The following is a 10,789-nucleotide window of genomic DNA, read 5'->3' on the forward strand; positions in this document are numbered from 1 at the left end:
AATCAAGAAATCGCCGTAACGAAACACGAAACACGCTCATCGAATGAAAATAAAGAAAAACGAAAAGTACATATAAAAATATATTTATAAGACTTACACGATAAGAAATCATTATTAAACGAAACGAAGATGGAGGGCTGGAGTAGGTAGACGTGGATCCAACAAATCGCGTATTTTCCCAAATTACAAACAAATACCTACAACTTTTAGACTTATTTAAACAGGACCATTTCTAGACTTCCTTAAGTAACAAGAGAGTCTTGTTCCAAGACTTACAATCTTAGTCTAGATATGAATTTCACAATTATTACTATTAATAATTAGGCGTCGCTAATCGGAATTTCCACCTAAGTCTATGGACTAGCTATTCAGGGGATACAGTTAACAGTTTCTGTAAAAATAAGGCTAAAAAGGCTAATGTTTATGTCATAGAGCTACTGCGAACAATAAGACTTAAAGCAAGGACACAACGATAAGACTTCCCTGGTGCGCGAACTTACAGTTCCAGAACACTATAGTAATTTCGTCACAACTTATAAATGAACAGAGTGATTGTGGTGTAAGTGGATCAACGGGCGACGCCCCAGGAACAGCTATTATTACAGGGACCTATCCGCCAACGTTGATAGTTTTCAAATCTAACCAAAAGGTGTTCTCCCATGACTTACTCTTATTATTTTATGATGAGATGTTCATTGTTAACGTAAAAAAACGAAACGATGAATGACTTAACGTTAATTAAGAACGGAGTTTTGTGATTCATGGCTGACGCAAATTGGCTCGGATAAGGGGAGACCATCGGTTCCATACAAAAAGTTAAAACGGGACTTCAGAAGGTTGTTTTCATCTAAGTCTTGAAATTCGCCGGCTGAACTACACACTCAGCCAGTTTCGTAATAATCGCAATAAAATCGCCCGAATTTACAATACAAAAAAGAGGTGGCAATGATCCCCCGTTACCGCTGGCGCAATGAAAACGAATTGAACAACGAAAACAGATCCGAATGGAAGAGATCTGTCTTAAAACTAGACAGCACTTGCTCCCTCTTTCTCACGCTCAGTAAATATGCCACCGTTTCACTTCTTTTTGTTTTTGTTAGTGGCGCCGCGGGGTGGCGTCACCGGCCGGCCCGCGTTCATGTTGTACTGAAATTTCCGTTTGTCCGCTGGCTTCAGGATCTGGAAGGAGCACATCAGCGTCTCGTCGACCGACATCATCGCGCCGGCGTTGTCAAATTCGCCTGTAAAAATAAAAAAATTAAATGACTGCTGAAATTCGTCTGTGTCAAAGCGTCAGTCCACAGTCTTGTCGTAGTAAATGTGAGCTGCATGGTTGTATTATTTCGTCAATACCCAGAAAACGGAGCGAGACAAAAATTGTCATCAGCGAATGATCTATAATAGATATAGAAGTATAAAAGAACTAACTAAAACAGAAGGCCGCCAGAGATTCGTCATGCACGTGTGACACATAGAATATCACGACGACGCCACTTCATTCGATTTTGCTATTGTGGATTAGAGTCTCAGTAGTTAAAATTGTAAAGAAACAATGCTGGTCGTAAATCGGTTTTTTTCCTTGCAATTATTGGAGATTGTCGAAAGACGGTTACTAATACCTATAGAGAGAATTGCAGGTCTATATAATAGGTTGCACTAATGCTTGCTTATGGTTTCCTCTTTTTTCCTTCCATCCTTAAGGCTAGACTTGCATGGATGCATGTTTTCAAACACGAAATAGAAACACACCTCATCGATTTCTTTAACATCCTCTTTCCCTGTCAAACGTTCGACTGATTTCATGGACTTACCGCCGATCTTTTCTCCATATATTATCCGCCACGAATATACACAGCAAGAATCCGTGGCAAAACTGTAGTGGATATATTGAACGCACCCCCGACACTGGTGGATCTGCACACAAATGTGCATTCAACTTCAGCAATGCGCAGCGCGCGTGTACTGCCTCGAACACACGCATGTCTAATGAAGCCAATAAGTAGCAACGCGTCACACTGGACTGCCCAAGGCCCGCTTCCCACTTCTGCTTGAACGCGGTCTATTTCCACTCTAGACTTGTCGATAAATTTTCTTACATCTACTCCAAATCGTTGTAGAATTGAAGCTATTATATTATCAGTTACATTGGGGCTGATTTTATTTAATTTTTTGTAATAAAGCAGCTTTCCGTTCCTTTTTGTTTGTAATTGAAAGTTTTTGAATATGCCCGTCAAGTTCTTCCCATAAATTTTCGATTGGGTTAAAGTCTGGCGATCAAGGAGGTGTATGTAACCTGTGAGGAGTGTTATAGAACAGCCACAGACGGACTATCTCTGCTGTATGTTTCGGATCGTTAACGTGTTGGAAATATTAATGATCCTCAAAGAGCAATTTTTCGGCACTAGTTAAATTTTCTTTTTAAATATTCAGATAGACACGTTTGTCCATAATGCAGCCCATGAAACCCAAATTTCCTACTCCATTTGCTGCCATACACCCCCATACCATTATACTACTTCCACCGTATTTAACAGGGAACATCAGATTTTCTTTATTTAACGCTGTCCTGGTTTCCACCACATTAGTTTTCTTCCATCGGAACCTCAAACGCTATATTTACTTTAATCAAATAAATATGACAATTTTCCAGAAATCTAAGGGCCTATTAACATATTTATTTGCAAACTGGAATCTTTTTTCTTAACTACTTTATTAATGTAAGGCTTTCTTCTAGCTACGTGAACCGTGAATCCTGCGTTTCTCAGCAAATTTCTAACGAGTCTTGGTGCAACACTCTTTCCAAATCTATCTTGCAAGACCGCACCTATATGTAAGGTTCACGGTTGGAAGGTAGAGAAAAAGCGATACAAGTTCTCGAAGCACTTCTTTATTCCCTGCGATCCAAAAACGGAATCGCTGATACAACCCGGTATCAACACCCAGAACACATCTCCTCTGCGTGAGAGAACCGATAGGATGGAAGGGTTGCCCACCCTTTTTCTCACAGTTATCTTAGGAGGAATTTAGAGCCAAAACCCCGTGATATTTTCAGATAATTGATTAATAGTTCTAACATAGACAAAGAATGTTCACACACACACACTATATATATATATATATATGTATATATACCTTAATTTTGTGAACGATTAAGGTGTGTATCACAATCGATTAAATAAAGACCTACAAAAAGTGCTCCCGAGTTTTGTTCGCCAAGTTCCATTACACTATTGTAATGTACTGATCAACCCTATTTGTATTTCCCATAAAGATTTATTCATACCCTATACTAACTTAACCTTTAGCCCAATAACCAAGCAATGAGTTAAGTCTGGAGTTCAACCAATTATGTAGTAGTTAATCACCCTTCTTTCGATAAGATACATATAAATACAGACTTAGGTTAGAGGAAGGGGGCAGTCATTATAAGGAATCAGTTATTATGAGGGAGTGGTCATTATAACAGAAGAACAGTTAAATACATCAGACCTAATAGGACCAATATGTTTCTTATAAAATAAGTATTATCTGTTATTCAGCATCGGGTTACGTTACACTATCAATAAATCGATTTATATTCAGTAGAACTCGGGTGTAATGAACACGTGCTTTAACGAACACTCTATTATAAGGAACGAATAACGAAGTCCCATCCAAGTTCCTATAAAGCTAATGTATTTTTATCCGGTTATGACAAACTCGGATGTAACAAAAGCTCGATTATAACGTACCATCTTTTTAATGTTCGAAAGCTTTGAGCTCGGTCGTAACGAACCGTCGAGAGATGCTGGTGTTGGCGAGCTGCCCGAATAAGCGCTGGTTATTATTGTTCTTTTATTTATTTTCCGGAATTGACTGGTGTCCGTAAAAGTTATTATAAACTACTGACCTCAGGGGAATAAAACTTGTTTAATGTTCTATTACGAAGTTGTTTAGTTTGGGGTGAACGATTCGTTGGTCAGTTATGAATGGAATAAAAACAGAGAGACCATTAGCAAGGGTGGCTGGCGAGGCAACTTAAGATTTGTAAGGTATTCGCTTAAGGTTTTTGTCAAGTAAAGATCCTATTGTATTTTTATCGTGGGTAACGCAAATGATTCGATAAAGCGCCCTAATTTCAAACGTATCTTTAAAAATGTGCAATGTTAATGAAGCCAAAGGCAAAGCCCTTTCTTTATCACATAAATTGAATATAATTCGTAAATTACAAGACGGTTATGCAAGCGCTCAAACTTGTCAAGAGCATGGGCATTCCAAGTCTACGGTATCAACCATTCGGGCTCAAACGAACACATCTTTAGACGTCCAAACACACACAAGTTCATCAGTGAAAAAAATTCACGAATCAGAAAGAAAAGATGTGGATGAGGCTTTGGTCAAATGGTCTTGATTAGAACGGAGTTAAAATGTTCCTGTTTCTCGTGTCGTCTTGCAAGAAAAAACAAACCAATTTACAAGATTGTCCACTTCAATCCAGGAAGAAATAGTCAGCGCTTTGGAGGATTCTAGCTGCACAACAGGGCGGATTGAGCGCCTTAAAAAAAATTCACAATAAACACAGTGGGAAAATTCATGGGGAAGCTGGCGATGTATCGATCGAAATAACCAAAAATTAGCTTACAGCAATATTGCCAGGTATGAAACAGTTGTTTGTATTTTTTTTTAAATTAAACATTACATTTTCATCTGTTTTATTGTATCTGGATTGCGACGACGGTATGCTGATAAGGATATTTTTAACGGTGACGAAATTGGCCTCTTCTACAAAATGCCACCCGATAGAACTCTTTAATTCAAAGGGGAAAAATGTTCTAGAGGAAATTTGTCAAAAGAAAGAATCACGGCTTGGGTATGTGCAAACATGGATAAATCGGAAAAGAAGAAGCTTCTTATAATAACAAAATCAAAATTGCTCAGATGCTTTAAAAATCAACTTCGACTACCTGTAATTTATAAAGTTAACAAGAAATCATGGATAATGCCAGTTATTTTTATCGAACTCCTAAGAACCTAGAATGATCTAGAAAAAATAAATAAAAGAAAATTTTCATTACGATTATAGTCGTCGATAACTGCCCTGCGCATTTAAAAATTGAAAATTTACGAAGGATCGAATTGGTTTTCCTCCCCCCTAATGTCATTGTGACCTTGCAGCCAATGGACCATGGGGTAATAATTCGATGTGTAAAATAGAATTACTAGAGACAATTATTGTTGAAATCAATTTTACTGTTTAATACAATCTGGAGAAACGTGTCTCAAAAGACAATTTCCAACTGTTTTAAATACGCTGGGTTTAATGTTGAGGAAGGATATACACACGAAGATAAACTCTTTGTACAATGGATTTTAACACAAAACAAGGCGAAAGGCACAGAATTGCATTTAAGAGAATGGGCCAAAAACCAGCACGTTTTTGAAAGAAATTAACTTAAAAGAATAGGACATGATTGATGAAAACGTGGAAATTACCGAATTTCCTAGTAATATGGACATGGTTCAAATAACTGAAAATAGTTCGAGTGATGAGAATGAAGTTAACCGGAACCATGAAGTTTTAATCTCCACAGTTCAAAAGGCTCTTTCTACTTTAAAAATCGCAGCATATTATATACAGATGACGTATCCCGGAAATTAAGTTTTTAATTGCGACAAATCTTTTGCAAAAGAAAATAACCGAAAAGATAGTGAAAACCCATACGGTGCAGAGTCGAATTACGGACTTATTTTCTATGTAAACTTCGATTTTATTTAAGAATTATTATTTTTTTCTTATCTAGATAATATATACCTACTTATTACAAGAAAAAATTGTTTTTTTTGGCATTTGATTGAAATAAAAATCCTGAATCAACAAGCTTTTTTCGTCTGTCGCCTAAAACGAACGACAGGCCAAGTCCCTTGATGAGCCTTTATAACCGAGTTCTGCTATATCTCTTTCGTATTTTACTTACTAATCTAACCTGAACTATTAAAGGTGTCACGCTTTGATTATATAAGCAAATGATAGTAATGACTGGGAAAATGTCTTATTCACATACATGAACATACTTTTGTCTCAACTCACACCCTGCCTAGATACTGTAGTTAAAATGAAGCCGATCTGTACATGTGTCCTCGGTATATTGCTTAATTTCCTTTTCGATAAACAATGTTATAAACAGTGGTGACTATATTTAGATTGTATTCAAAATAATTAGAGCACGACGATCATTTTTCAGACGTCATAAAAAATTTTCAGAAAATTTCCCATTGCGCTCTATTAGTAGAACAAAATGTAAAAATCTCCACTCGGTTCGCTTAGATATCCTTAATGGCCGTTGGACTATTGATTAATGAGCTAATAAAGCATCAAACATTATCTGAATCTGTTTTCCCGCAAAAAAAAAATGAAATAGATATAAACAAAAAAAATCCAACTTACCGCAGTAATTTGGAGCACTAAACAACGTAACAAGTTGTCGTTTGGCGAAAAACTCGTAACCATCCTCCACCACTTGATGTGCCCGGCAGATCAAATCGAAGTCATGTTTGTGAAGGAATTTGCCAACAACTTCCGCTCCAAAAGTAAAACTGACACCTCTGTCATTCTCGCCCCAACCCATTTGATCCTTGTCTGGATCCGACCAGAGGAGATCGCAGAGCAAACCTTGATCGGGCACGTCCGTAGGACGCATTATTCTCCTGATCTGTTCCATTGATTGGAGGTCGGGACTTAAACCTTCAAAGTTTAATACTTTACAAAACGCACGAGGTTAAATTGGAAACTTACCTCCGTGACAACAGAAAATCTTCTCGTCCACAATGGCAGCTACGGGAAGACAATTGAAGCAGTCTGTGAACGTCTTCCATAATTTTATATTGTACCTGAATAAGAGGAATATTTGCTTACATTTTTGCCCAACTAACAGCTGGCACAAGTACGATTTTTTAAAAAAGTTTTTACCTCCTTTTACATTCATCGTAAAATCCATAAATTCTATTAATGGAAGCACACTCATGGTTTCCTCGTAGGAGGAAAAAGTTCTCGGGATATTTGATTTTGTAGGCCAACAATAGGCAAATTGTCTCCAAAGATTGTTTTCCACGGTCCACGTAGTCGCCTGCAATAATCCGCGAAAGAAACCGCCTTAATTTACGTTTATATGGCAATTACTGTTAAACATAATATTTATCATCTCCCATTTAACTTTCCAGTGTTATTTATAGATTTTGACAAGGGGTAAATTTACCATATTACATCAACCTTATTACGCATGGGATGATGGAAATCCAGCATGTACCAAGTACATATACAGTTTGAGAATTAAACTTGTGGAGTTACGTCAGAAATTTGTCGATCGTACTAACATAAATTAAGAGAATAAAACTGGAAAACAATGTCATAGATATGTCGCGAGCTGTTAAAATATTTGTCCTCTTCTCTTGATTTTTGTTCCTTCTTCTCTCTTCATATCTTGTCAATTCCTCAGATTTTCCTGGGCTTTCAAATCATAGCCCTATTTAACATAAACCAGTGCAGTGCCAGCTTAAATGTATAATATCTCTAATTGGAACAACCTAAAAAAGTCTCAAATTAAAGATAAATCCAATTTAGGACATGCGACCATTTAGAAAAATGAGCAGGACTGATAACGCTACTCCGCAAGTTTAAAACTCAAGCTACTGATAACTCCATAAGCCTGCTAGCATAAATTCAAATGCCTTATACACCACAAAGGCCGATATTGATGGATATTTTCATTTTTAGCGTAATAGAAATCAAGATAGTTAAACGGAGTGAAACTCATGAAGAAATACTCCGTACCTAAGAATAGATAGTTAGACTCTGGGGGAAATCCTCCATACTCAAATAGCCGCAGCAGGTCATAATATTGACCGTGGATGTCGCCTGCAAAAAAAAGTAATGGTCATTTCACGGTCAAGGGAGAGTATATTGGAGCCTATGTAAGAATGTGATTTCTGCTTAGAAAAGCTATTTAAGGGGGAAATACATATAGAACGTTAAGTTTTTAAAGAATTTTCTCTCAAAAATTATTGAGTCATATGATTTGCAATTTTATATAGTTATTGTTGGCTATAATAACTACAAAGTATTTTTTTAAATACTTATTAAGTGTAAAAAAATGGCGGCTTAAAATTTACATGTAAAAAAATCTACGATTTACTGCGGAGATCACTATATTTATCTGTAACAGAAGCATAAAGAAATATAATTAATTCATGAAAACATGTCCTTAACAGGTTCTCATATATGGACCAAATGTTAATTTGCATATTTTAGTAAAGAGAAAGTGGGTGGTTGTATTCTTCCTGTCCAAACATTTCCACTAATTGCATGTTCCAATCGACCTAACGTTATAGCACTTTTAGCAAGAAGTAATACAGAAGAAAACCTGGAATCATCTTCACAACTTTTTTAAGGATACTCTAGAGATATTTTCCTATCATTTTAATAGGGAAAAAATGCTAACACTTTTTTTTGTATATGTATTTCCCCCCTTAAGAACATACCAATGATTCTCCACAAACTCAGCAAAAACGTATATTCTTCTGTTCAAAATACAGAATAAAATGCTGCATTTTAAACAAATGTTTTTGAGAAATTGCATTTTTTGGTTTCCCAGAAAATTAAAACTTATTAAGACCTTCAAGTGACTCATGAAAAGATATATCAGAATATACTTAACTAACATATATTTAAAGGACTTTAAAATAGGCCCATTTTCATATTTTTCTTAAAGGTATTTTATCTTTAATCATATTTGCCCAATTTTCCATACAATCAAAACAAGTATTCTTATAGATAACTATACTTATATACATGTTAATGTGATTGAAATTATAAATAAAGATGGAGCTCAAAAACCAAAGCTTTCAGGGCATTTATCTTTAGAACCAATAAACAAACAGTTAAATATCTTAACATGTGCATTTCTAAAAACAGGGTAAAAACAAGGGTCTAAATCGCAGTTTTAATTGGCTAAAAACCAATTTTTTGTAGACCTCTAGACCATGTGCTCTTTAAAATTATCTATTTATTAAAAAAGTTTCATTCAGCTTCATGATTGCTCATGAAAACTTTTCATAGGGAAGAAGTTTGGAATCAATGCAAATGAAAACATGATCACCTCTCATGTAAGGTTAGTGAACTAAGGTTAAGATGGTATTTTAAGAACGAATTTGGGATATGAAATTAGGGTTTAGGTTAAGCACACATTAGTCTCTAGGCAGACACCCATAGCATTTGTCCTGAAAAGGGACTGAACATGCCTTGGTACAAAATGAAAAGCTGTTAGTAAACATGCTTTGGGACATTCCATTGTTTGCAAGGTAGATAAAGAATTAAATTGAGCATAAATAGTCACAAAATGAAATAGTTTATTGAGGAAATTAAGCAAAAAATAGATGCCATTTTAAAATGTGGACCAACTTCTCCATATGTAATATATAAATAAAAAGGCATTTTTGGAGAGAGTGACTGTAAAATCACTTTCTGCAGATCTATAAATACATCTGCTTTACCAGTCTTTTCTCTGGGGATTTTTGAATAATAAAATCTTAAATTACTTTGACCTTTGCTGTATCAAAACTGACATAAAAAAAAAATTAAGAAGAAATACATGCAGAAATTAATGTAGAGGAAGCAAAAACTATAAAATGAAAATTAGCAAGTAAATCTGATTTGTGGTTACTTCATTAATTGTAATAAATGACAGGGCAGATGTGAATTTGAGAAAGACAAATGAACTGAACAACTTTGAGGACATGCAATTGATAGGGGATTAGCCCCTTAGATTTTTGAAAAGTGACTTCTAGTATGCAGTAATCTTTGGAAAGAGATAGAAAAAGTACCTTAACAGAAACAGATCAAAGATTTTGATGTTGGTGAATGGTGAAATGATAAAAAATGAGGGGTTGCCCAATTTGTTTACCCTTAATGTAGATACATTTGCTGAGCATAAAAATCAATAAAAGAATGCAATCTCCCATCCCTTTTTTTTAAGCTAGACGTTTCTGCAGTGTTTTGCAGGATGAAATACTATTGTTCCTTATGATATTAACCATTAGAAATTTGTGTTTGTATGCCCAAAAACAACAATCTATGAGCGATGAAATATTCATATTGTTATCATTACTCCATTAAACGGCTTTTACCTTCAATTGGTGCTTCTGTTTCTCACTTACCACATATTTTCAAAGGAGCCTCTAACTCCAATAAAATGGGTTGGCTAAGGAAGATTTCTCTGGATTTTAAGCATAAACCTCTGATCTCGTTTTCCGTAAGTTGGACATTCTTCCCGGGTCTGGCACCTCTCACTAAAAAACCACAATTCCTTGAACTTCACCCCTACATCTTCCACGACGAAAATATTCGGATTTTCTAGGCGTAAACCTCGGCCGCCATATTTTGTCAACATTAAAAAGCTTGACCTTCAGACATTTACCTTCCAATAACCGGGCTATAATCGAGTCAATATTCAGTTTATCGGCTTCGGCCATTGGGAATGATGTTCCTGGATATTTTCCGGGCTATTTTTGAAAGGAAATTAGGATGATTAATAAGATTTTTACTGATTTTTTTGTGGGAACCTGAAGTCCCAAACGTAAACAGCGAAATTTTTGTTAAGGAGAATGTCAGCTGTCATTTGTCACGAAGGAAAAACAATCGAGGTTGCCAACGTGGCCAATTCAAAATTGCCTGCCAATATTAAGAAGCGAGATGGGATTATTGAACTTGGAAGTTAATTGGGATAATGGAAGCAGGAGTTAACTCAAAATTGTAACA

The 10,789-nt window shown here is 35.8% G+C and overlaps 1 protein-coding gene across 1 annotated transcript; it reads right to left on the reverse strand.

The window, feature by feature from the left end:
- Positions 1-67: 67 nt before the first annotated feature.
- LOC136344848 (serine/threonine-protein phosphatase PP1-gamma catalytic subunit B) lies at positions 68-10,649 on the reverse strand. Its single transcript, XM_066292716.1, has 7 exons — positions 10,449-10,649; positions 10,189-10,320; positions 7,808-7,891; positions 6,947-7,103; positions 6,773-6,867; positions 6,425-6,721; positions 68-1,241 (listed from the first exon to the last, which is right to left on the reverse strand). The coding sequence occupies exons 1-7, from the start codon at positions 10,501-10,503 to the stop codon at positions 1,078-1,080; spliced, it is 984 nt and encodes a 327-aa protein (XP_066148813.1). The 5' UTR covers positions 10,504-10,649; the 3' UTR covers positions 68-1,077.
- Positions 10,650-10,789: the final 140 nt, after the last annotated feature.

This window comes from Euwallacea fornicatus, chromosome 18, assembly GCF_040115645.1.
Source record: "Euwallacea fornicatus isolate EFF26 chromosome 18, ASM4011564v1, whole genome shotgun sequence".
Lineage (NCBI taxonomy): Eukaryota > Metazoa > Arthropoda > Insecta > Coleoptera > Curculionidae > Euwallacea > Euwallacea fornicatus.

Excerpts from the sequence above, each read along its gene's own strand:
- LOC136344848 (XM_066292716.1), bottom strand. The coding sequence starts at position 10,503 with ATGGCCGAAGCCGATAAACTGAATATTGACTCGATTATAGCCCGGTTA. Across the intron at positions 7,892-10,188 it reads GGCTCCTTTGAAAATATGTG|GCGACATCCACGGTCAATAT; the intron begins GTAAGTGAGAAA and ends TTTTTTTTGCAG. Across the intron at positions 6,722-6,772 it reads GATTTTCTGTTGTCACGGAG|GTTTAAGTCCCGACCTCCAA; the intron begins GTAAGTTTCCAA and ends TAAACTTTGAAG.